The sequence below is a fragment of the Ooceraea biroi genome, chromosome 12 (genome assembly GCF_003672135.1).
Source record: "Ooceraea biroi isolate clonal line C1 chromosome 12, Obir_v5.4, whole genome shotgun sequence".
NCBI lineage: Eukaryota > Metazoa > Arthropoda > Insecta > Hymenoptera > Formicidae > Ooceraea > Ooceraea biroi.
In genome coordinates, this window is record NC_039517.1 from 5,325,554 (window position 1) to 5,352,090 (window position 26,537).

At 45.2% G+C, this 26,537-nt stretch overlaps 3 protein-coding genes across 3 annotated transcripts; 2 read left to right on the forward strand and 1 right to left on the reverse strand.

The window, feature by feature from the left end:
- Window positions 1-261: 261 nt before the first annotated feature.
- LOC105277751 lies at window positions 262-8,019 on the forward strand. The gene is made up of 4 exons (XM_026974150.1): window positions 262-473; window positions 4,948-5,068; window positions 5,486-5,711; window positions 7,136-8,019. Exons 1-4 carry the CDS (start codon window positions 277-279, stop codon window positions 7,462-7,464), a joined length of 873 nt encoding a protein of 290 aa, XP_026829951.1. The 5' UTR covers window positions 262-276; the 3' UTR covers window positions 7,465-8,019.
- Window positions 8,020-8,078: 59 nt separating this feature from the next.
- On the forward strand, window positions 8,079-11,645 carry LOC105277752. The gene is made up of 7 exons (XM_026974330.1): window positions 8,079-8,084; window positions 8,191-8,445; window positions 8,546-8,763; window positions 8,832-9,014; window positions 9,209-9,287; window positions 9,358-9,536; window positions 9,624-11,645. The coding sequence occupies exons 1-7, from the start codon at window positions 8,079-8,081 to the stop codon at window positions 9,823-9,825; spliced, it is 1,122 nt and encodes a 373-aa protein (XP_026830131.1). The 3' UTR covers window positions 9,826-11,645.
- A 2,870-nt stretch (window positions 11,646-14,515) lies between these two features.
- On the reverse strand, window positions 14,516-26,113 carry LOC105277750 (knirps-related protein). The gene is made up of 3 exons (XM_011336346.3): window positions 26,024-26,113; window positions 19,909-19,986; window positions 14,516-16,831 (listed from the first exon to the last, which is right to left on the reverse strand). Exons 2-3 carry the CDS (start codon window positions 19,984-19,986, stop codon window positions 15,605-15,607), a joined length of 1,305 nt encoding a protein of 434 aa, XP_011334648.1. The 5' UTR covers window positions 26,024-26,113; the 3' UTR covers window positions 14,516-15,604.
- Between the last annotated feature and the right edge of the window lie 424 nt (window positions 26,114-26,537).

Genomic DNA, 26,537 nt, shown 5'->3' on the forward strand with positions numbered 1-26,537 from the left:
TGCGAACAAAAAATCGAGACACTTGAATCTCTTCTTTTCGCAGCGCGAGCATGGAAAGCAGCTTTTAACAAATAAATTCTAATTATCCGCATTTATGGCTTTGACGTATGAGAGGAATTGAGCAGAGTTCGCTTCGAGTGCGCGCGATATCGATATTTATAGCGCGCGCGGCAAGTTCGCGGCGCGGAGGATTTGCTTTGTTAATTACTCAAAAGCCGATATTACTTAATTCACTTTTGATTAACGGTCGTCTGTACAGAGGAGAGACTGAGAACAATGGGAACTAGGGCCGTTGCCGTTGCGGCGGCGGCAGGTGCTGCCGGGATGTCGGGCGAGGCGGGGCTGGCCGGCGTCCCGAGGTTACTGGAGGATCTAGCGCGACTCTCTGAGGATAAGGACTCAGCTGATATCGTGTTTCTACTGGGGAGGGACGAAACCCCGGTCTATGCCCACAGAATAATACTTCAAGCCAGGTCGGTTTTAACGAGCCATTATTTATGAAAATATTAATTTTGCTCAGAATATTAATTTAAGAGAGAGAGATATATATACGATTTTGCGAGATTCCGAGATAATTATTGAAATTTCATAGTTTTTGTTTAATGTGTGAGTATTAAAAATGACCATTTTTCGGGAATATTTATTCAGGACAATTGATTGAGACAATATAACGAGAAATTTATTGAAATTTCTAAAATATTGACAACCTCGCGATCCTTGTTTAATGCATGTGAGTATTAAAAATTGCCGTTTTTCCGAAATTCTTATTCGGGACAGTTCATTAAGATAATGTAACGAGAAATTTATTGAAATTTCTGAAATGTTGGAAATCTCATAGATCTAAATTAATACATGTAAATATTCAAATCCCAGTTTTTCGAGACAGTTAATTAAGATAACGTACAGAAAATTATTGAAATTTCTAAAATGTGGGAAATTTCACGATCCTCATTTAATACATGTGAGTATTAAAACTTGCCATTTATCAAAATTACTTTTCCGGGACAATTAATTAAAACAACGTAATTACGGTAATTAAAATCTGCTCGGAAATACATTAGCAAATAAACACTAGTGAGCACAAAGATCTCGAAGAGGCGATGAGAGTTTATTTCCATCAATAGCAGTTATTTTCGCGATACCGTTAGGAATTCCAAGCACGGCGGGGTCGTATACGTGGAGCAGTTACTTCGATAAATGAACAGGCGTCATACCCTCTGGATACCGGATTAATCGGCAATAGTAATCCTTATTACGGCATCCCGCCGCGCCATTATGCCGGTCGAACCGCGAGATTTCCTCGGAGAGTTTACACGCCGTGAAAGTGCGCGATTAATCGTCACGAGAGAGCCAATGCCTGTACTTTTGTCGAAAAACTTGCAAACTCGACGCATGCGCTGCGCAAATTTGCGAAAAACACGAGACGAAGCAGCTTGCGGGAATGCATCTTCGATAATCGAGAAAAAGGCTAGCAGAGAGCCAACGATCACTAATTAGCGATATCGACGCGGCAGATGCAAAGCCGTTTCATCGTGCAAGTTGCAGATGAAACGAACAAAGGCTCATCACTCTCGCGACGCGCGGGGAGCATCATTAGAAATGCGGAAAGAAGCAGCGACTTATCAAGTCGCCGGCAGCAGAGTTCGTGCCGGCGATGAATTTCAATTAAGGGTCTGTTACGACTTATGAAGATAGTTACGGCAAATCGAATCGATCGGCCCATTTTAATTAGTTAGACAACAAGAGAAGCACTCTTTCCCTCGTATCCCCCGCGCCACTCGGATCCCTCGCTCTCACCTCTCCCTTGCGTCCCGGACGCGCATACGGCGGATTCGATTGATATTTAGGGGTAGGGCGAGCCTGCCCAAAGGGTTGGCACATCGCGAGACAAGACGGCGCTAATTGTAAAGTCAATTATGACGTTTCCGTGAATCCCTTCAACATCGGGTGCGGAAAGTAACGGCGGAGCCTTTGTCATCGCGCCGTCATATCCACCCTCCGCGTGCTGCCTGTCATTCTCTCTCTTTCTCTCACCTTTTCCCTCTCATCCCTCTGAGTTCTTTCTCTCTCGGTACTCGGCTGGCCGCCGACGCGAACCTCGGCAAATTAAGTTACGCGTGTCGCTGACAGATGTCCGCGGCCGAAACGAATGGACAATGCTACCGCGCGCTCAAAACTCTTCACGACGCTCTACCGCATTGAAAATCGCGATAAAGAGACTCGCGCACTCGAGGATCCGCCCAGCCGCGACGAGCGCCGGCTGAAAAGGCGGAAATAAAATTTTCTAAGAGTACGCGTATTACCGTCTAGACCCACTCTTCCTCCCCGAGTAAGCCCTGGGTAATCTTCCCTTCGATGGAGGGTGGAGCACGGATGCAAATGGGACTGAAGAGTCACACGACAATTGCAGATGTAGCCGGGAAAGCGAGAAAAACGGGATTAAAAAACAGCGTTGCGATTGTTGAAATTGGTGTGCGTTGCATCCGTCAAAGCAATTAAACATTTTCGATCTGCCCGAGCGCGAGATTTTATAAAAACACCGCCCGACGATATCGATAATCGCGGTCGATCGCACGGAACGGTAAACACCGCTCACAAACGTTCGTTACACGGATAAAATGCGCACAACAACAACAAAAATTCATAATCCCCTCGCACGAGTCGGATATTAATTATCGATCACACGTCCGTCGACGAAGCAATTTTGCCCGGCGAAACTCGGCCATCGGCGCGATTCGCGACGTAATATTTTCCCGGGGATGCCGCAGCTTGCAAAACCCTGGTTGTTCGAATAAACATCGCTTCAACCCTTCCTGACTTCGCGCCCACCGCCGACACCCTCGAGTCTCACTCGCGTCGAGAGCTCGAAACTTTTGCCACGTCCGTCGAAAACGCTCAGCTCAGCCGAGCCTGGAACGCTGTATTTTCGCGCTTTTCATCCACTTTACTTCAATTCCGCTTTTCTCCGTTTCGCGCGCGGTTCGCCCGCGGAACTTCAAAGACCGCTCCGCTCGCATGCCCTTTGACACAATTTCTTTTGACTCGGTGCCGATGTATTCCACGCGATCGCTGCGGCACTTTGTATTTGCAATCCCGGCATTTTGAATCGCTCCCCGAGTACGCGATCGCGGAGTGTATGTAGGTTTATTCTCAAATGGCAAGTTCCGCTCGCACGTACTGCAATATAGTACTTTTGCAATATAGTCAAAGATATTTACAACGTGGAGACGTGACTTTGAATGCCTCGTAAGCTACAAATCCGCAAGATCCGAAATCCTAGTAAACGTTAACGTTCGAAATATTTCACAAGATTTAAAACATACTGCAGAATAATAATTTGATAAACGAGTTCTACCGATTATTTATTGGGAATTACATGAAAAAGGAAAAAAATAGAGAGGTCGTAGGTGCGTGTATGTGTGTGCGTGTTTCCTATACAGCTACCCTGCACGTGCGAATATTACTTAAAGATAATTGCAGGTGCTTTTTAATATCCACAAATAGCACTCTCGCTTTGTCGGCAATTTGTATCACGCGTTGCACGCTGCATTAATTCACGTGCGTAGGGCATCACGAGCGTAATCTGAAATCGATGCGTTACACTCGCACAGTCTCGGATACTCCCGCAGAGTCTCATGCAAAAGAAAAATCATCCACGCATGTGGGAGAGGGCGGCGGATCTTTAATAAAGAAAATGCTCACGACAAGTACTCGCGGAGTAACGGGCGGAGAGAATAATACAAGGGCTATTAACAGATTTAACTTCCGAGAGTCGTTATTGAAAGTACGAATTATATTACGGGTTTCTCTTTTCCTTCTGCGAGAGAACTCCGTTCTGGCAAAACTAATTAACGTTGCTAAGACTACGCGGAATAAAAACAAAGCCCCTCGTCTGAGCCGATTGAAAAACGAATCAATTTACGCTCGTCCTCATCGCCACTCCCTTTCTCTCTCTCTCTCTCTCTCTCTCTCTCTCTCTGGAGAAAAAATACTCCGCCTCGTAAATCCAATTTCGTTTTGATATGTCCAGCCAATGGTCAATAGTAGACACTACCGAAGATGTCGGGCGGTATTTTGTTGAAATGCAACGTTGTTCGAACTCTCATTTAATTATTTCGACATTATAGTGATCAGATTCTATGGGGTTCCCCTCATAGAGCAGCGGCAAATATGAAACGCTCGGCCGTCGGTGCATCGCGCGCGCAGTTTTCTGCAAACTCGATGTCAATATTTGCGAATGACTCTGTTGCGCACGCCCGGAAGTGGTAATAAAATAGATGCTCGATATTTACCCGCGCTACACAATTTTTTTCGTGTATTTAGAGAGCGACTGTCTCGCTCTCAATTAACAGATCGGGAATATCTCCCTTTCTCTCTCCGCATGAGGCTTTACCAGTAATTACATCACGTGAGTAAATCGGCCTCTAATTAAATTAGAAGATTGCAAAACAATAAACTATACCGCGCCTCAGCTCCGAAACTCTCCGATACTTGGGTACATTAAATAGACGTATCTCGTCGTCCATTATGCCGATGGCGCTCGCTAATTCGCCGTACAATCCGAAGGGTCCGGATCGAACAATTAATGGGTCACACGGGCGGCAAGTTCCTCTCGAGCCGCGTGTACCCGTCCGCTGCGTTATTCCCAGCGCGTCGGAGGGGATACGCGGCGTGAGGGTGCTTCTGAAGGTTGCCATTAATTTCTAAGGGTAGGCACATCGCGCCCCTGTGCCGCCGCATCTCGGTTTCGTGTGTCCCTCCAGCTTCGTGACGAAGTCAATTAAGCTCTTTCGTAACGAGGAGCACCGTGCGAAAAGCCGGGTATACGATGACGATGGCGGCGACGGTGGTGGCGGAAAAGAATTTGTTTGTTCCGAGAGGAGAGCGAAGACGGACAGCGCGAAACGCGACAGACGCGATTGTTTCAAAAGATTTTATATTCCGCAGGTGCAAGAACTTCACGGCCGCCAAGAGGATCGGCACACCCGGAAACCCGACGCCGGTGCGGATGCCGCACGCACACCCGGAAACGTTCCGCCAGTTCATCCGTTACATCTACACCGGCATGGTGAGTATCATCAGCCGCGTAATCTGATAGCTCTCTCTAGCCTCGGCACAGTCGGGCCTGCGATTTTATAAAATCGCTTTACCATTTGGCGCTCTGTGGCGCAGCGTTAGGCATGTAAAAAATCATAGGACTTCAGCAGGGAACGAAGCGAGACTTTAAACCACCTTTTGAAACTTGAGATCAAGTGTTGATCGCGATTGATCGATTTCCTATGGTTTGTACGCCTTGCTTTAAGTATTGTTGATACGTTATTGAACCGCAAAAGTTTGAAGATTCAGAAATGGATTTGTTATTATATTCCACGTATTAATTGAGTCGTAAAGTGTGTTCTCGCGAGAAAGCTGCATAAAGAAATAGATCAAATTGTCGCGAGATTGAGATAAGCTTTCATAAATTTCTTCTCGTGATTAATTGCAGATAATACTGCAAGACAGCGGTATTTTCGAGATGCTGGGATTGGCGCAAGAGCTTGGCATCGAGGAACTTTGGAGGAGTTGCGAGGAACACGTGTCTACCACTTTAAGCCCCGGAAACGCCTGCGCGCTTTTAACCGCCGCTTTGGACGCCCAGGAACGAGTCCCAGGTATTTATTATCTCATTATTCTTGCGTTATCAATATTAGTTTGCAGTTTGCTTGCAATAAATTAATCTGCAAACGCAACAAATGTATCAAACAATTTTACTCACCGTAACAAACGAAGGAATTCGCTTTATCGATGGCTATCTTTCGTTGTTTCCACGTCCTCGGCAGCACTTTACGGACAATGGTAGTATAGTATTATTTATCACGTTCATCCTGCATAAAAATGAAATATAGATATGATATATTATACAATTTGATTATAGACACATTGATGCTAAAATATAATTACAAACGTTTTTTAATAAAAAATTTTTTCATCAAAACTGCATTTAATAAAAGAAATTTTGCATTGCTTGTTGAAACAAATTATTAACGAATTGAAAATATCAATTTTAATGAAAGTAAAAACAAATACTACTTATTATATAAACTAAATCTTGCAAATTTCGAATAAATTTTGTATTTGAACATTTTATTTAACTAGTTAATCTAATTACTTTAAGAAAACGACTTTAATAACAAATGATATTTTTTAAAACCTAAAAATATTACTTTTTTCAATAAGGCTGATAACCTTCTTTTATACAGAATTAATAATTCTACTGCAATTCAAATGTTAGCTGTTAGCTTTTTGCTAATATGTAAAGCGTCACCGAGAAAATGGCGGCAGTCGTTCGTGCATGAATATTCTTATGCGTATGCATGCGATGCATTCATATAACATCAAGCTATACATGGTAATGTCATACCATACTTACATGATTGATACAATTAACTATAAATCAACAAAATATACGTACATGACCTAATAATCGTCTATGTGTCGCACTTTCACTGCACTTCGGTGCGAAAATAACACGAAATACGCGACGGCGATTTCGGTGGATTCCAGGAATCGCGAAACGGATCGTCACCGCCGGAATCGCGATACCGGCATACCACAGCGATGACAGGCGGTGTCCCGTATACCGCGAGCTTCCGATACACTTCACGACAAACACTCGCGATAATATGTCGCGCGTGAGATTCACTTTCGCATGAAATAATCGCGAGAAATAGGGAACGGCCAAACCGCGACGTCTATGATTCCGCCATTTACCGCCATCATACAGGGACTGATGTTCAAAACTTATCGAAGCCTGAATCGAAATCGAATATCTAACTATCGAAGCGGCGAAAATATCGATTCAGCAATTAGTGATCGTAGAAATAGAAATAAAATCGGAATTCGAAGAATATCGACATAAAAAATGATGAAGATAACGAATGAAATATGTGATAAATTATTACATAGCGATAAAGAACATAAAGTATCGAAACACACGGACTTTTCCGAGCTGGTGAATTTCTCACCGCGGACGCGAGAATGGCCAGCGTGGTGGGGGAGCGGTGTTCCTCGCGTTGGTAGCAGTGCTACCGGCAGCGGCGGCTAGGACGCCATATTTTACGGCATCCCACGCTCTGAAAGCACGCTCACGGGGCACGTCGTTGTTCGTACGTCCTTGAAATTGCAAACACCGGCACGAAGATGTCGTACAAGGGGCCGCAGAAGGTGCAGAAGGTGATGGTGCAGCCTATCAACCTGATATTTCGCTACCTTCAAAACCGCTCGCGCGTCCAGGTGTGGCTGTTCGAGAACGTGAATCTGCGCATCGAGGGCCACATCGTCGGCTTCGACGAGTACATGAATCTGGTGCTGGACGACGCTGAGGAGTACCACCAGAAGACGAAAAACAAGAAACCGCTAGGACGTATCATGCTGAAGGGTGATAACATCACGCTGATTCAGAACACCAATCCCGGAGCGAATTAAGGCGGCGGACCTAACCTCGACCCGCGCTGCGTTTCGGCGCGAATCCGGGGACAAGTCTGGTTGGACTGCACAAGGGGACACTCAGGGAGACTGTTGGACACGAAAATGACGCTACTTTGTAGATTTGGGAAAATGTATTGTGTGTGATTGATGAATGTATCGATGAAGATGAATATGCTGGTTTTAGGTTATCTCTCGAACGTTTTTCAGCAATTTGTTTTCTTCCCGATAAATTGCGATAATTGCGAAACGTAAAGTTCCATCGTGAGAGATGATTGTCTCCATATTTTGCGTTCAATTTACGTCAGCATACATCTGAATAGTTAAAATAATTAATGTTGTACTTTCTGGTTGTAACTGCTGGTAAACATGTGAATGTAAACACGTGTACATTCTGCACACTGTAACGTTACGTATACATTATAGTACCAAACGATTGGAAAGAAATTATTTAATACGATGCACTTTATGTGAGAAGTTATTCCAAATGTGTATTGTGTGAAAGAATTGGACATATATGTAACGTAAACAATTATTAAATAGCTTATTTCTAAACTTGCTTCCTTTTAATCACCCTAATATTTCTTAAAATGTAAATCAGACAACGTAAGAACATGAAAGTTGCAAGAAAGTAATAAACATCTTATAAATAAAGTTTCATTAAAATTAGAGATCATTAATCATGATAAGAAAGAACAGGTGATTATCTAACAGAGGAAACTATAGAATTTAAAATATTTCCCGCCTCATATATTCTTTTCTATCACTACCTGTTATCACATTTCAGGTGGGAAAGCCGCTTGCTCATCTTTTATCGAGAAATGCTATGCTTTTATCGGTGAAAATGCTGTCGACACTGTGAAAACGACAGCGTTTTGCAATCTCCCAAAAGAGGCGTTGGTCAAACTGATATCATCGGACTATCTTGGTCTAGAAGAAGAGGACGTATGGCGGGCAGTTCTCAATTGGGCTAAGTATCAGGTCTGTACGCAGGATATCCAGTAAATAAAAAATACACTGCTTGTTAAAGGATAGGGTGGATTGAATTGAATTCTGAAATTAATAAGTGTCGCATTTTTAGGCAGGGGTAACGCAGCCCACGCAACACTGGACCGAGGAGGAACGCATCAGGGTCTGTCAGCACCTGTCCGGTGTGATTAATCACGTGCGATTACTGTTAATTGATAGCCAAGTGTTTGCGGAGGAGGTAGAGCCGACTGGGGCAGTACCAATAGAGATGTCGTTGGAGAGGTACGAATTTTTCACTCCCGATCGATCGAGCAGCTCGAAATTTCGAAGGTACGATCTAACGGGGCGGTCACCCATCGTTTGGCGGTATCGCCTCCGATCTCGACGTTTCGCTTTAGGTATAGGTATGCAGCCCTGCCGAACAAGTACTCGGAGATCTGCTCTGACAAGCGACTGCAGCCGCGAGTGAGTCCGTTCCTCTTCCCGGGCTCGCAGATCCTTTCCAGGGACAAAGTGGGCTTCCAACGCCTTCTGAATCAGTGGTACGGTGTGCCCAAGCAGAGTTGGCGGCTGGTCTATCGGTAGGTTCAATATTTAAGTTTAAGAAAATTACTATTAGAAATTTCGTACAGGATCATGTGTATTACATAAATAAAGAGAAACAGGAGCGAAAAAATAAATCACGTCGAGTCGAATCGATATCGAATGCATATCGGTAACACGCCAAATCCGCGCGTGGAATCATGCAACAACTCACACCTCATTGTGCTTCCAGGGCATCCACTCATGGCTACTCGGCGGCGTCTTTTCATCGGCACTGTGACAACATTTGTCCGACGTACGTGGTAGTGCTGGTAAGCATACAGTTTCAACCAATTGTGTCACTGGCTACTACCATTTGCTAAGTTTGACATCGCGCTTCAGGGTGTGCGTGGCGAAATATGCGGTGGATTCAGCGACGTTCCATGGGGCAAGACCAACTCGAAGGCGCAGTACATCTCCTCGGAGAAAACCTTCCTGTTCACGTTGACGAACAACCAGGACGTACCCCCGACCAAGTTCGACGTCGTGAAGAAGTCGTTCGCGGTCTGCTACCATCCCGAGTAAAGACGTACTCTTTTATGGAAAAGAATTCATCACCATTGTTGTTGGTCCAATGTAATGACTCATTTACGATTTGGACATTACAGTGTAGGACCCATCTTCGGTGCCGGGGCTGATCTGCTGATATCCAGCAACTGCAATGTCAACAAGGAGAGCTACAGCAACCTGCCGCACAGTTACGAGGGCGACCACGCGTCGAACCACGTGCTGATGGGGGACTACCACTTCTCAGTAATCGACTACGAGGTTTTCACCCCCAGCCATCCCATCAACAAGGCCAGTCATTGAGTTGATCGTAGTAGGTCTCGATGAATACTTGCTACGCTGAAGAGTGACGGCTCCACGCGAAAAGCATACTTTTGATATACGTACGTCATCTCAGAGCTACGACAATAATTGAAAGACTGATTATTTTATCTTCCTTTTGTAGCAATTGTATTTTACATTATACATACACGATAATTGTTGTAATAATCTTACGAATAAATATCGCTCAGAGTAATTTATCCATTCGGATCGCGCAGGCGAATATAATCTCGTGCCGGTTGAGTTTGAAACATGCTTGACGAGCGAGCACACATTCTGCGCTCTCGCGGAACACTATACGCAATCCATATTCGTCGCCCATATCCAACAGAGCATTGCGAAAAGCACGCGTACGTGAGCGCGAGCGACGCGTGTATTCATGAAACCGCCTGGGCCATACCTCGCGTACGCACGTTGAATATTCATATCGAGGTATTACGACTAAATGCGGCCATCTGTCACCTGACATTACCATGTTAAACAGTTACGTCCGTAAATTCTGCCGGCCATTCCCGTATCCTCGTGTTCTCCGCCGAGTACATCGCGTATACATTAACGCCGAGATGCGAGACTCGATTCCTCGTATTCGCCGTCCGCAGGAGTTCTGTTCTCTTAACGCTTCTGCGAAACTTTGACTACTTTTCTTTTTTCTTTTTCCAAAGTAAAGAGCGCACGGACCTCCGAGGCATTTTTCTTCGCGCGCGTTATTATTTTGCAAGTTCTTTTCTATTTTTACTCAAGTGTCATAATATTGTAATTTATTCGAAGGATAACAAATATGTAACATTCACAGACAATCTTTAACAAGTGGACGATCGTCGCGTGTGTAAATATGTAATATTAATTATTTCTTTTTTTATTAAGTTTTATTTTTTTATCGCAGCGCTTTGCAGCACTTAATCTCGCAGTGAGAATCGTGGACTTGCAAGTCTCGTAATAATTTGTACAATATTTTAACGTTGTTCAAAGATGGGCGCGTATCGTCAAAGTCACATTACGTCACATTGCAAAAAATTGATGGAGTAACGAATTTTTATTGTTGTCTAGCGTACAAGAGACTAAATACTTACTGGCCCCGGTCCCTCTTCCACAAACCATGCCAATCTATTATTTACAAATTTTCTCCCAGCTTACTACTATTTAACAATGTGCGCGGCGTGTGCGTTCCGCGCACGTTTGACTAAAGACGCGTTCTCTCATCGATTGATGATACAATCAGCTTGGAATTGTGCGTGCACGAGAGATAATTTGTACTGCGACAAGAAACGATTTTTTATTATTGCTGATACAATACTGGCCTTTATTGACTACGTTCGATTTACAGCAAGTGCCTAACGAAATGTGTCGACGATAATTCTACGTGATCAACAACAACTGCGTAACTTGTCGAAATACTATCTCACAGTTAAACGCATATCTCTACGAAAGGCGAGTTCGAGATTGCCACGAAACGAACGAACGTGCGAGAAAGTCAAATCCTACGTCTACTTTTCGTGTGCAATCTTTATACTTGTGAATCTTACAAATGTAAATCAGAATTGCGTCAGCGATTCGCTCAATTCTGGAGTATTCGTCCCGAAGCAGGAGAATCTGGGACCAATTGTACGGCAACCCTACAATTCCAGTTTATCGCAATGAGCATCTCGAGCCTCCATTGTTTCACGAAATAGCGTCAAAGTAAAGTTTTTGTTAACATCATGAAATTATCATTCGTCATGAATTTACAATTTTCCTGACACCAAGTGCCTTAATGAAAACATTAAATAATATTTTTTCAATCAAAAACCAATCAAAATTAAAAATCAATTAAAATTAAAATTAAGCGAGAAAACGCTCGTAATTAATTCATTCGGGACTCGTCAAATTGTAATATTAAATAATTGCAGGGTCGCCATGCAATTGTCAAATGAGGCTCTCCCATTTGTCTCGCTCTGGATGAAAATCTCAAAGCGTCCATCAGCAGCTGATACGAAATACACGGCTTGCACGATTCCTACCGGATCGCGTGGCATCATGTGTGTCCTCCGCTGCCTCAAATTCCAGCAAGGCACTACCGGTCGCGCGAGCGGGTCTACAAATCGTGCCGCGATTCCGACTTAAAAGCGAAGCTGTGTTCGACGGTCACGCTGCCGGACAAAACGACGGCGAAAGTATCGTCCGTGACACCTGTGAGAACCCGGGTCGAGCGCGGGGAGGAACGTCTCCCCGAAATTCTCGGCGAGGTTCGCGGCGGTTCCGCGCGGATCCGCTCGGCGGAGATGGGTCCTCGGAGGATTCTCGAGTGTGTAAGAATGAGGCAAGCAGTAACGCAGACTGCTTATTATGTTCCTCGAAGCTTCAATTCAAGGAAAGGAACAGAAAATTGGAACGGAAATACCAAGTTGCAAAAACCGACATTCTCCTGTATTATTCTTAGCTTTATACTTGAGTTTATACTATGTAAGAAATTATATGTAAAACAATAATCGGAATTATATGATAAAATTGAAAAAAAGCTGAAACTATATAATAAACTGTGAAGAAAATTGAAAAATTGGGAATTTAATTCTGAGAAAACTAAAAAGAAATATAACAGTGGAAGAAATTCAATAAATGTGCAGGTGCAACTCTCTAGACACCGAACATTCGGAATTCGCAACTTTGCAAAGGAAAATTCCATCAGTCGTAATAATCGATTTATTTCCTGCGCGTTAGCCGACACCTGTTGGACACTGCGCCATAATTTTCTCATCTCGGAAAAAGGATTAAGAGCCCCAAATAATACCATCATCGTTACAGGTACATCAAAACCCAAGACTTCCTCTTTCGCGGACGCATTCTCCTCGTTAGCGGGCGTGTCGCGAGAGGACGAAGAGACGATGGAGAACGGGAACGATATTGGCAGCCGCTCGTAAGATGAAACGGCTACCGACGTCGCGTACACGCGTTAACACGCGCGTGTGTACACGACGTGTTCATCGCTCGCGGACGCTCGCCGTTCGTCTTCGTCTCGCGTGATTACCGCGAGCGAGCGAGCGCTCGTTAATTAAAACGGCGGAATCTCGTTAAAGTCGATTGGCTGTTGCGTAAGCGACCATCGATCGGCGGCTGCTCGCTCGCGGCTCAGAATTGAGACGTCGACCGTCGCGATTTTTCCCGCGAGCGTGCTTGAGAGCACCTCGGAGCGTGCCTCGCGCTTTATTGACGTCCGCGGGCAAGGGTGCGAGCGATCGGAGCGGAAGTCTGGCGCGGGTAAAAGAGGTCACACAAGTTGGACGCGTGAGACGATAATTGAGGGATGCTGCGGAATTGCGCGCGCGCGTGTCATAGTTCACCACGCCGGTGTTCCATTCGCTATGAGCACAATGCATGAATGTTAAGGCGAGAAAGTGAGCTTTCTTCTTGGCAGATTAATATGCGAAGTAATTTCGTGCACTTTCGTCTCTCTCTCCGATTGCCCGATTGCGGAGAACGCGTTCCAGGTCCGCATCGGGGATTTTCCGCAGATTTTCCAGGAAATGAAATTCAAGAATTTTTCCTACGAGAATAGTAAAATGTATGTACACACAGTATTACAATGTAATACATAAATATATTTACACTCTTTCGTTTTCCGAACCGACTTCTCTCTCTTTTTCTCTCTCGTACGCGCGCGCACTCTGTCCTCCTGCGGAGGACTCTCTTGAGAGTTGAAATTATTTCTGCTTCTATACAAGATGCTGATGCGAGAGAACATCGCGTCGTCGAAAGCATTCGCGGCATTTCGCGGATGACGCCTCATGATGCAAACATTAGCGGACTGAGAAACAGGTTTTACCAAACGCCGAGATTTCTCTGAAGATCGATCTCTGCAGCCAATACCTACGGGTAACGGTGACAATATTATGGCCATTTGGTCTAAAACTAATTATGCCGACGTTGCTATCGGTGCTTACTAGACTTGTGTTTTTTAAATATAATATGTACATGTAAAAGAGTTGTATATATATATAATAACTAATGATAATATATATTAATATACATATATATTTTCTTGTAATGCATGTCTGTCTATGTATATTAATATACATGTAACATGCTGTCGTACTATTTTAAATATAAAAATAATTCTAGAATTTTTATTTTATTGTTCGCACGCGCGCGCGCGCGCGCGCGCACACACACACACACACACAGATTTTCTCTCTCTCCGCATCTTTCTTCCGGTTTCTCTCTTTTCGCTTGTTCGCTCGCTCTCTTACTCTTTTTAATAAACTACTTTACTTTACCACTTAAAGAGTTAATCGATTTAAAACAATCTATCGTGTATGACATACACTATATGTACAAATATATATATATATATATATATATATATATATATATGTATGCATAGATACGTATACATAGGGTACGGCATTTAAACTGATGCATTTATATACACACACGTATTATATATTTATATAAAAAATAAAACAAAACGTAGAAAAAAATGTTTCAGACTAAAGTCGTAGAATTTCAAAAGAGACGTGTACTTGGTTTCCTTCAGGTGGAGTATCAAGGTGAAGATCAACTTATATTTTTTAATAGTATTCCATTTTTCTAAACACCTACGTTTGTAGTTCTTCTCATGATCCATTACACGTCATCTTCGAAACTTTATAACTCTTTTGTCTAAAACATTTTTTATTTTGCTTTATTTTTTACATATTTAAGCATCTCAATTTAGATGTCGTAGCCTGATACAATGGGATATCTCGGTTTCGTCAATATATAATACAATTAAATAAAATACACTATTCCGCGCTTTTTAACTATTGGTACGTGCAAAAATGTTATATTTTATATCTAGTTCATTTTTCTAATTTATGCAACATGTATATATCGTCTATATGCACGGTGGACCTATCAGAAACTATTATTTAAATATACGACACGTTTATCATTATCACTTTTACACATATTTGTTTACATATCACAAAGTTTTCGTATTCCTCGCGAATACTCAGACAGTTCTTTATAAGAACTTCTTATTTAAATATCCTGATTTTCTTTTCTTTTCTTTCGTAGATTCTCTCAGTGGTGACTTGTACATTCCGCGTATGTATAGGAGGACGCAACATTTTAATAATTTTTCAGCAATTATTTTTTAACAATTACCAAATTATTCTATATTACATGTGTCCCTAAGCTAATCGTTCTTTCGTAGCCTTTCTCCAACAATTACGCATGCATGAATAAACTTTCCACGCGAGAAAGCTACACTTGTCACATTCGCAAAACTTATGCAACAAAAGAACGATTTATTTTGTCGTGATAATTTTTCATCGTTTTGGCAAAGACAAAAAAAACCCACGTGGCGAGAGAAGCAATCCAGAAAAGTAAAAATATAGGTACGCGATGAGTAACGTGATAAAGATACTTCATAGCGATTCGAGTTTTTTGTGCTGATTTTGGTCTGTCGTGCACTAATCTATCTGGATGTGAAAACACATAATCATGCCGTGATTAACTAAAAGTTCAACAAACAACGCGTCAATAAACGCAATAACTTATTCGATTAACTGTTACTCTCTCACTATCAGTTACATAACAAAAATAGCAAACAGATTCGCTAAACTAGAAGAAAAATTAGCAAAAAACTTTGCTAATAAATTAGCTAACCAGTTAGCAAGCTGAGCCAAATGATTTCCCGTTTGGCGAATCTGCTCGCTCCCCTTTCCATTATATCCTACGATTGTACATCGCTTCATGCGTGTGACCTGACACGCTGATACATTTAACTCGTCATGAAGTTCCAACTTCAGGATGTCCCTGTGCCTCCGCAGCCGCTTTCGTCCGCTTCTTTAGACCTCGTCGTCAGGTCCATCGGTTTCTTCGGGGGTGTGACTTCCACGTCGCTGACACTTTCCGCATCCATCTCGTCATCCTGTTGCGAGCGATCGCACGCGGGGCTCGCAACATCAACAGCGGACTTCATCGAGAGGTCCATCGGATTGTCCTGCGGTGGCAGATCCGTGACTTCCCGTTCCGGGCTGCACTCGAACAGACCCTCGTCGTCGGAAGTCCGCCTCCTCGTCGGCGACCTTTCGGGCGAGAGTGGCCCTTGAAGTTTCTTGAACCGCGTGTCCAGGTAGAACCGCTCGTTGTTGTTCCTCTCGCGGGCATCGTTCTCATCGGACGAGACGGAGACTCTCGACGCGGCCGTCGTGGCCGTGGCGGTCGTGACGGTCGCCGTCGCGGCGGCAGCCGTCGTGGTCATCTCATCGATCGCCGGCGAGCGCCGTAGCATGCCGGAAGTATGATTCGGCACGAGGGGATGGCTCGTAACATGTTGCGCCGCGTACAGATAGGGTGAGAACATGGTCAGACTCGGGGGCGACAGGAAGTTGGACGGCAGTATTGGCATGCCGCCCAGAGGGAAGCTCAACGGCAGCCCTATCATCTCTTTGCTCAGGACGGACAGGTCGCTCATCGGTTGCTGCAGTTGCAAGTGCGGATGCGGCGGCCGGAAGTTGGAGTGCCCGGCGAACGCGGCTCTCCTCTCCGACACTTCGACTGAGCTGTCGCTGTTGTGAGACTCGGGCGAGCTGATGCTGGGCGAGCTGGAGTTCTTGTAATCGTCCAGCCCGAGCATCATCGTCTCATCCTTGCGTTGGCTACCGTGGATGCCATGGATGGGCGAGTTGGTTGATTGCTGCTGTTGCTGCTGTTGTTGTTGCTGCTGCTGCTGCGACAGCTGGTGCTGCCGACCGAGAAGAGTGGACTGGTAGTGGTGTTGCTGCTGCTGTTGCTGTTGCTGCTCCAGCTGCTGCTGCTGCTGCTGTTGCTCCTGCAGGAGACAGTGAATCTTGAACCAGTTCGACCTGCGACCGTATCGCGAGCCGGATTTAGACATGCCGACGTAGAAGCACTTCTTCAGGCGGCAGGCCTTGCACGAGGTTCGATTCTTCTTGTTGATCACACACTTGCCTTCGTTCTTGCAGTCGGCGATGCTGTTCATGTTGTTGTACGAGCGGCCGAAGAAGGACTGCAACAAGAACGAGCGAGCCAATTAGCACTAATGTATGCGAAATGCGTTCGCTCTCGCGCGCGTTAGAAATTAATATATTGGGGGTCGACACGCGATATGCTGTAAAATGTTGGAGGACATTCGAGTAAGCCGTGCCCCAATGGAGTACTCAATCAAAGGAGTGCGCGTGAAGAAGATTCAAAGGTTCCAATTCCTTCAAAGTATTAACAGTATTTATACTAACAATTAATTAAAATTTCCTAAGAACGCACTAACAATGGGTATCTTTTTTTAATTTTTGCGACTGTTTCTTTCAGATTGGCGACGTTTCGTAGCAGTTGCTTCACGTTGCTACCCTACATCTGGTGCGAGCGATTCGTCATTGAGTCGCTGTCAACGGTATCAGGGAATCATCATGTAAGCCACGTCCCCGAAGGAACGAAGACGACGGCTTGCTGAGCCGAGGGACTTGGATACTACCGGCAACGACACTGCAACGGCATTGTAACACTTGTAACGAGCACAACGCCGCAGTCGTTAGCGTGTAACTGTACGCTCTCGTTGTCTCATTCATGGCGTGTGAGCGCGGGGGGGTGCGGTGAGGTCGACGGTCGGAGACGCGTGCGGCCTGCTGTTCTCGTACTAATTGTCCAAATGGTGCAATTCCACGTGATTCCGACACCGCGCTTGTTACTTTCGAGTCAGAGATGGAGAGTAACGGCTCCCGCCTCCTTGTCCCGGCCCTTGCACACTTTTCCTCACTCTTTCTCTTTTTTCTATCCATCTGCCTAGAGCAAATACACATCATCGCTTTACTTTTGCGTCGACACGCGATTTTTATTTCTTTTTTTTTAAATAAATTTTGAGAAGCAAACGGCGACGTTTGCAAGATCGCACGAGGAAAAAACATTTTATAAATTTACATTGCAAAATCTATCCAAATTTATATTTTCAAGTGTATAAAGATTTGATACATTAATCTGAATACGAAACGTTGAATGCCGAACGAGCGTTTTTCACGGGATAACTTTGAACGTATCGCTTTTGCAAACGATCGCTTTTTTTTCACGTGCAGTCGTTGCGAGACGAGAGTTTCGGCTCGCCTCGCTTGAATTGATAGCTAGAATTTCCCAATCGTCGCGATTTATATGTCACTCGGCGCGCAACGGACTGTCACATCGCGAATCGGCGAGCGTTTAAAGGGACGCACGCACGTGCGCGCGCGACCGCGTTGTCCACTTTCGCTTTTTCTACTCATACGCACGCTATATTATTAATCGTTTCTGGTTCGTTTGTTCTGGAAACGAGCTCTTCCTGCGGCCTGGTGGTCCCGATGCGCGCATTGCCGAGACTCATGGGCTGGCTATCGCGTTCCACTTATTTTCGTCGTCAACGTCGTCATCGTCTTCGTCGCCGTCGCCCCATCCTGCCCTCTCCCGCCCCCCCCCCCGTCCTTTGTCGTCTTCCATCTTGGTGCCGACTCGCTTAGACTCTCGCTTAGGCCGGGAGGAAGAAAAGGTACGCGCGACGCTTCAGAAGCGATGACACAATTGAGAAAATGCTACCGTTATTATGTGCCCTCCTCTCCCCGGGCCCCGGCCGCACGCCCCCTTCGTTCGCTGTGCACGCTCAAGTTATGCAAACGGCCCTACTTGGAAACCATGCTACGCTCGTTTCGAGGCGTTAGTTTTCGAAGATCTCTGGCCCCTCCTCAGCAAATTTATTCCGAGTTCGCGAGGAAAAAACATTAATGGTTCTTGGAAAATTGAAACTGTGGCCCCCCATTTTCGGTGAAAAATCTGTAGAAAGGATTCGGGAGAAATAAACTTCCGAAACCGAAAGTCAAACAGAAGAGCGAAAGTTTAGCGTCATTCAAAATAAATCCGTGCCTCCTTTTCTCTTTAAACTCCTCTCAATTTTGCTCCTCCCTTCCTTTCTCCCCCTTTACTTTTCACGGTGAAGTATCACTGCTCTGGTGGTACAATGTTTGCATTTTCACGCGCAAAGGAGTTTACATTACATCGTTAAGAGCTCGTTATCTAACAGGAAAAGGGAGAAGGGCCCCGCGGGCGAACACGCGAGAGAGCAGGATGGTTCCCCCTTTCGTTCCGATCGCCGGGGCTGCCTCGAGATGCCGCTTCCGGCGCTTCGCACTTGTCCGCCACAATTGTTTCCGCCCTAGTTCACGGTTACGTCAGCACGACATTGTTTCGTTTCGTTATTTTCGTTTTCAGGCCCATCGTAGCATGTCAGCTCCCTCTCCTCTCCGCGGTCATGCCCCCTCCGCTTCCAGAGTCGCTGCCGTTCTCGTTTTTCTCGCTTCACGCTCCGAGCGAGCCGGTGCTCCTCGGCGCTGACGAGATCGACTCGTCGCTTTTTAATCGAATCGCGCTCGCTGCTTTCGGGCCCCCTGGGCCCCCTCCTCACCCTCTCGAGCTGAGTTGACACGCATGCCTGGCCGTTAACGTTTAACCTCGGCCACGGAACGGCTCGTGAAAGCGATCGCTCGCCACCGGCCCCGGTCGGGCCTTTGCGAAACCGCGGGAAAGAGCGTCGCCCCCCCGACTCGGCGCGGTGCCCCCTCGGCTTCACCAGCCGGAGAAAAAGCGCGAGCGGCGGCTGCTCCCGACCGCAGGAAAACTCCGCGATCTATTAGAACGACGGATCAGGAGCGAGGTTCTTTCCTCTCGTGATCGCGCGAGCACTTTTTCGATTGGGCCCCTTTATCGGGTCCGCTGCCTCTCCGCTTGCGGCCAGAGAGCGATTCCGGAACGCAAACTGTACCCCTCTGCTTGTGGTAACGGCGGTTCGATTATACAACGCGAAGTGCGAGAGGCAAGAGCGGACTTGCGTGCACCTTAGTCTTGTTTCTTCTATTTCGCCCAACTTTCTTTCGCCATAAATGGTGCTTTGAAAGAAATGATCAAAAGTCCCTTGGCGTTGGTAGCCGTGACGAATTCCTTTCAAATTTGAATTGGAAATGGGGAACTCGCGTACGTCAAGTTGTATTGTATATAAGTTACTATTTCCAAATTCGTGCATGTGCGAACTTTTTAATAATAGATAAGAGAGGGATTGTAGATGGCAAGACTCACCTTGCAGCCCTCGCAGGTGAACGCGCCGAAGTGGAAGCCGGCCGCTGGCTCGCCGCACACCTTGCATTGCTGGTTCATCTGCGCAGAAAACAATAAATGATAATTAACGAGTCGTGTGCGCGCGTATCTGACGGATTCACTTCATGTCTCACGTGTGTGACGTGAACAAACGTTATACTGACAATTTCATCAGGCAAAAATTTAAACTTTCTCTTTGACAATATATTCAATAGAAACAAAATGAAAATGACTGACCAATCTACAATACAATAACAAATCTAAGACCGCAAGCAACTCCGATCAAACAACTGAACTCAACAAGGAAAACAAGTCGCTAAGTATATCTCAAAATATGATCACAAACATCAGGCAAATTGCCAGTGTCCTTTTTCAAATTGATAGAATTAAAATATCCCTTGATAAAAATCAAGTCAGCTATCTCTCTCTTTTCATGATGTATAATAAAATGAATAATAAAAAGAGAGAGATAGCTGAAATGATTTTCATCAAGAGACAATTTTGCAGTTGTCTTAGATTTTTCCTGTATATTGTCAAAGAGCTTTGCTTAAATTGTGTGTGCTGTATTTCGAGAAATTTTACGCGACAATGTATTTGTTTTATGTAATAGTTTATTTATTAATTTAATTCAAGCTACGTTGCTCGACTTTCTAAAATTCTGATATATATAATTTAATTTCGAAAAAGGTACATCATCAAAATGATTTTATTGATAAATTACTATTATTAATTCAATTATAATATGAAAAATTATGTGAGATTAGAGTCGAGTTAATCCGACAGCATTTTTATTGCTTTTGTGATTGCTCAAACAAGCTACAGATAAATGGAACAGAGCAGCTTATTATCGCAAACTAATTATTGTATCTAATTGTATTTTAATATGAATTGTCTCATTTTCTAAACATTTTTTAACTTAATACGATGATAGCTTAATAGCTTAATTAGGATTATTAATTGATCCCTCGTTTCTTTTCTTATTATGTATTCTATATTTAGAACTCGTGATAATTAGGAGACGATGATCATTGAGAAATATTAGAAACTACTATTAGAAACTAAATATCAGGATTATTGCATATATCGGAATTTTAAAAATTCTCGTTAAGAGCTTCTAGCTTGATATTCTGAAAAAAAATCGTGAAGAGGATTCTCGGATCGCGTTGCACCAAGGCGACGGAAACGAAAAGTGGACCACTCGGACACAGGCACGCGCGCACCTTTGACAAGCTCGGCGATGCAATCTTTATCGTGCGCCCACACCGATCGAGCGCACGATTGAGTAAGAGAAGAGACGCGTTGCATAATACGCCGCGTCGCGCGCGCGCGCGCGCGGGAATCGCTGGATCGTGGCAAAGCGGTGCGTGTTACGTTCAACGAGCGGAAAACTCTTGCGCTTACTTTTTTTTGTTCTCCCGACTGCCTCCGTCTCTCTCCCGCCACCGCCGCCGTCGCGCGAAGCGACCACCTTTCGCCTTCTTTAGCCGATCGTCCAGAAAACGGAGCGTGGCTCCACCGGTCTCGTTTTCACACCTCGTCGCGTCTCCGTTCCTCGCTGCGATCCTTTGCACAACCCGCGCTCGCAATCGACGCGATCGCAAACGGACGGCGCGCTCGTAGCGTGACGTTTGCCTCGTCTGGCGCTTCCAGACGACGGCGATTTCCACGTTCTACGTTGCTCTTGTTTCCAAGAGCCGCGTCCGGGTCTCCCTAACGTTTCCCCGGCTTTTTTCCGACGAGATGGCCGAGTCGACCCACGAATATGGGACAATAGCGGTGACCCAGATGCCTGATGCGGCCCCGCGGGGCACAACCGTGCCCCATCGCCGTCGACTTTCATACGTGACGGACTGTCGCTAAATGGGAAAGTAAATCCCAACTAATGGAAGAGACATCCGCGCGGTGTTTGATCAACGGAGCCTCTCTTTCTCTCTTTCTCTCCCTTTTTCTCTCCTGACCTATACCCGACAGTCGTTGACACTTGTCATTCGCGGATGCCGCGACTGCAATTCCGTGTCCGCAGGCTTTCCTGTTCATCAAGCTTATCTCTGCTCGTGTTCTACGTCAGATCACATCATCGATCATGTACAAGGATCACGTCGCGGTATTACAGCGTGATAATACATTTGTTTTGTGTCAATCGACGATCAACGCTCAGTGATTTATTCCGAATTACTATTCTATAAATATTCTCAAATCAAATAAATACATGTGTTATAAATAGATTTGTTATCTTCCTAATTCCATTATCACTGTTTGCAACATTTTTCTAATACGATTGAAAAAAAGGTGTGGCGCTGCTCGAATATATTGAATACAATTATAACACAATCGAGTTATCCGATACAATTGCAACAATTCATTAGCATAGCTCTTTCATCATTGATTGTTCTTAATTAATGATGATTCATTCCGAATTACTATTCTATATCGAATGCACGTGATGTGTTATCAGATGATTTCCAATATCACAGTCTAATTTTCGATATTTTCCCAACATCGAAAGTCAGTGTGCCACACTTGGAATTTCCAAATTATCTAGATGTCATAATACTATCTGTAATATAGCAATAACAGTTTCATTAGCGATAGCCCGGTCATCGATTGTTCGAGATTGTTCGAGCTTCAATTTCTCGTAAAGAAGAGCTAGTAGACAGTACTCGCCAGGATGGTTCACGCGACGTCTGATCGACAGCAACCTGCGCCGATTAGAGCTCTGCATCCGGTAACGAGCAAGTCTCACTCGATGGATGGCTGTGCATAGCAGCGCGTTCCACGTCGATGCGATTGCGATGTTCAAATGATATTATTGTCGTGGCGAGGTGTCGCAACGATGTTACACACAATGTCGCCGGATAAAATCAAACGGGGTTAGCGGATTAGATTCCGCGTGTGGCACCAAGAATATAAAAACCAACGCCAACGTCAAACGTGAATAATTACGAATATTACGGCGATTAAAGTTGATTGAGTCACGAGCGTCACGATTCATCGACAATACGACTTACACGCGCATCTACTCGACACAAACGACAGTATGAAGCAATCTTTGTTTTTGTACTTTTGTGCAAAGTTAGAATTTTTGTGAAGAATATTTGCATGCTCGAGGAAAGAAGATTTCGAATCGTTCGACACTTTTTTTCTTTCAATTGTCCAACGGCGGTTTTACCCGTGATTAATAAGCGCTATCTGACCGTCTATCTGCCTGAGCGCGCGGCAGAATTATTCGGCGTAATCGGGAATTTCACAATTACGCTCGACGACGATAAGTGGTCGCCGCGCACTTGTTGCGCCGATCTCCGGCCGTCGCGGTCGGCGCATGTAAATGGCTGATTCACGGCTCGGTAATCGTAATAGCCCGCGCGACTCCGCACGCGGGATTAAGATTACGAGCTATTATCGCGAGCTACGTACCGCCTTCCCTCCGATTTCTCGGCAATCGTTAGCTACAACGTTCAGCGCGAAGGCGAGAGAGAAGGAGAAAACTCTCCTCTTCCCCGCCTGTCTTTCGATGATAGCCACAACGAAGCGCTGCGGCGGAAGCGAGGTGACTTCTCCGCGAGGAGATTATCCGAGCGCGAATGCGCGGTCCCGACGATGACCGCCGATCTCTTCCTCGCATCTTTGACTCGCGCTGATCGGCGTTGATTTGCAGTCGCAAGGGTGTTCCGTAATAAACGCTCGTCACCGCGACGAGAATCGGTGCGGATTATCGCCGAGAGCGGATCTCAGCGGCAACGATCATCAGGATCGGCAAAGACTCGCCACCAAGCGAGTCCTCGCCTGATCGCGCGCTGATTGTTGCGCCAAGCAGGCGGCGAGCGAGCCGTGAGAATCGTAACGACTGTCGTGGCTCGCAAAGTCGCTCCCCGGCGATCATCATGAGATGTCTGACGGAATGTTCGATCTGTATACGAGCACGCTCGCAGGACGATCGACGGCGGTGATTCTGGCGACCCGTAGTTGTGTCCTTTGGCCTGTACCTTCTCAATAATCATTCCACAGACTGTAAGCCTTTTTTTGCACCTTCTGAAGAAAGTGTTGCTTAATTCATCCTTCAAAGAACTTCAAGAAAAGGAAAGGGACGATCAAGTACAAAAAAAGTCCCTTTCCCCTTTGTCTCCCAAAAGGAGCCAAATAAAATAATAAAATACTTTAGTATTCCCTTTTTTTTTCGTAGAAAAGAGATTCTGCTTTCGGCGAAACAACGATCAGGAAATTACGCAACTGAGGAGATATCTTCGAGACAGTAATTCTTTCTAGCGTGCAAAACTGTTGGGCGCAAAATACGTGAGGAAAGTTCAAAGATAGATGGCCAAAATGTAAATGCACAATGGTTGTAAATGGGCAATGTTTTGTCCGAAATGTTTTGAAATTCGAATGTTGTCCCAAGTGTTTTGTTTACTTTATGGGCTTTATGGGCTATATTATGCATTATTTAGAAAACTTTACAAATTCACTACAAACATGCCGCCTTTCGATATCATTACGAGCAGATGTTATCTTTGACAACTCAATGAGAAAATATTCTAAAAGAATCTTTCTACTACTACTGCTCACGCAAGATTCTTCAAGATCTCACGGCGGCGTTTAAGAAGTACAATAGATAAAGTGAGATGTGATGGGATCCAGGACTTAGTCAAGGTCGAAGACAAAAAAAGGACAGTTTTTATTGCTGCAATCCTAACAGCCACTACCCATACAGCACAGAAAGTTGAAATAACTTTGCGAAGATGTTACAATGTTGAATATTAAAATATAAATATTTTTTCAACGTTAAATCTATGTTGATTCTTCTACATTGATTCTGTATGTTGCTACAACATTGAAACAACATGTAACAAATAGATTTTATTAATTAATGGTCAATTTAAAGATTGTCATTCTTCTTATAAGTAACAAATAATTATATTATATTTAGTAATAATTAATTAATAATGTTAAATCAATAGGTTTGTTCTTTTTCGCTGCACTTCTGAACTAGTGCAATAAGTTAGAATGAAAGAAAGTATATATTTGTTTCGCTCCAACTTATTGCACTAGTTCAGAAGTGCAGCGAAAAGGAACAATCCTATAGACAACCATAACGTATTTAAAAAACTTTAAACCGACGTGCAACGTGGCATCGCCCGTAGCCTTGAGGGGAACGAAAGGATCAATTCGATATCGGTGCGAGGCGCGAGGAGATCAGAGCGGCGGCCGACGGCGATCCACCTCTCGCGCGGCCAATTACAGGTCGTTCGGTTACTACCGTTGGAGGGCCCGGTCATTTTATCAAGCGCGCATGCACTCGCCCAAATTGACCGAGAACCCCGATTGGCGCGGCGATCAATCGGCCCGCGGGGGAGCGGGCCCCGGCATCTCGCAGCAACTTCGCTCCAGTTCGCGAAGAGCGACTTCCGCTCTTTCGAAACGGAGCGGCGGCGTTCCGCCCGCGCACGCGTGCGCACGCGCGCCCTGTCAATCGGCCTTCGCGCGATGAAACGCCGTTTGCCGTTTTTCGATTCTGCTGTCGTAACCGGAGCACGATTCGTCGTGGCGGGCGTCGCGAAACGGTCCGCGAAGACGAACGGGAATGTTGGCGGACGCCTGCCGGGACTAACGAACCGCGAACGAGAGTTCACCTCGGTACCTGATCCGCGACGAACCGATTCCGAGGGCAAATTCTCGTCATTCCCGCACTCCCGAGCGTACTCTATCATTCTCCAGGCGCCGAGTATGAGTTCACGGCTTGGTGCCACCATGTCTCGTATGCTTCTAGGGGCTGTAATGAGTTGGCCTAATTACTCCAAACGTATGCGCACTCGTGTCGAGCATTGAAGATCTTATCGCCGTTCACTTTTTCAATTTCACTCCGATAACAACGTTTAACGCATAACGTCATGTGACATTGTTTCATGATGTTTACTCATTCAGATATTCGAGGCATGCTATTGACTGAACTTCACCAATGCGTTTTCTACACAAATTACGTGGATATTTCTCAACGACCAGAACTGTTTAAGGGTTGTATCAAGAATTTTGAGGCGTTTCGATATTGCGTGTCGCGACGTTTCTCGGCGCTCGATCGAATGACAAGATTGTTTCAAAATATTACTTTTGCTGTTGCAATGAATCAACGTCGTCTGGGTGTGAACAGCATTCGTCGGTGATTCGGCTCCAAGAATATCCCACGGGTCTGCACTAGTCTTCGTAAGCGACGCTTGCGGGACACTCTTTGTCACTGACCATTTCACGCTCTCACTCGACAAAGCGTACGGGCACTGTAAATTCTGGTCCATCGATCTTGACACCTCGATCAGTCACAAACGACACAGAAGCGCAGCAGTTAACGACACTGTGCACGCCCGAGTGTGTTACTTCCGTCGAGAACCACGACGAGATCGCGGATCAACCCGCACTCGACGAGTCCGATTTTACTCTTCCCCGATCGAGGAGGAATCAAAACGTGACGAAAACCAAGTTTTTTCGCAAAAATCCCGGGAAAGCACGACTATCCACCACTGATGTGAACGGCGAGCTGACACCTCCAAGAGCCTGACGTCTCCCGTTTTGCCGCACAGGCTATTTCGCGCGAAAGGTCGCGGATCGTATCGACTCGACGGCGAACG

What these genes read in the sequence shown, in the direction of transcription:
- LOC105277751 (XM_026974150.1), top strand. Translation starts at nt 277, where the DNA reads ATGGGAACTAGGGCCGTTGCCGTTGCGGCGGCGGCAGGTGCTGCCGGG. An exon ending in GTTACATCTACACCGGCATG is followed by an intron (nt 5,069 to 5,485) that starts GTGAGTATCATC and finishes GATTAATTGCAG; the next exon opens with ATAATACTGCAAGACAGCGG. An exon ending in TTGCAGTTTGCTTGCAATAA is followed by an intron (nt 5,712 to 7,135) that starts ATTAATCTGCAA and finishes CTCACGGGGCAC; the next exon opens with GTCGTTGTTCGTACGTCCTT.
- LOC105277752 (XM_026974330.1), top strand. An exon ending in CGACGTACGTGGTAGTGCTG is followed by an intron (nt 9,288 to 9,357) that starts GTAAGCATACAG and finishes ATCGCGCTTCAG; the next exon opens with GGTGTGCGTGGCGAAATATG. An exon ending in GCGGTCTGCTACCATCCCGA is followed by an intron (nt 9,537 to 9,623) that starts GTAAAGACGTAC and finishes TGGACATTACAG; the next exon opens with TGTAGGACCCATCTTCGGTG.
- LOC105277750 (XM_011336346.3), bottom strand. Translation starts at nt 19,986, where the DNA reads ATGAACCAGCAATGCAAGGTGTGCGGCGAGCCAGCGGCCGGCTTCCAC. An exon ending in TCACCTGCGAGGGCTGCAAG is followed by an intron (nt 16,832 to 19,908) that starts GTGAGTCTTGCC and finishes TTCTTGTTGCAG; the next exon opens with TCCTTCTTCGGCCGCTCGTA.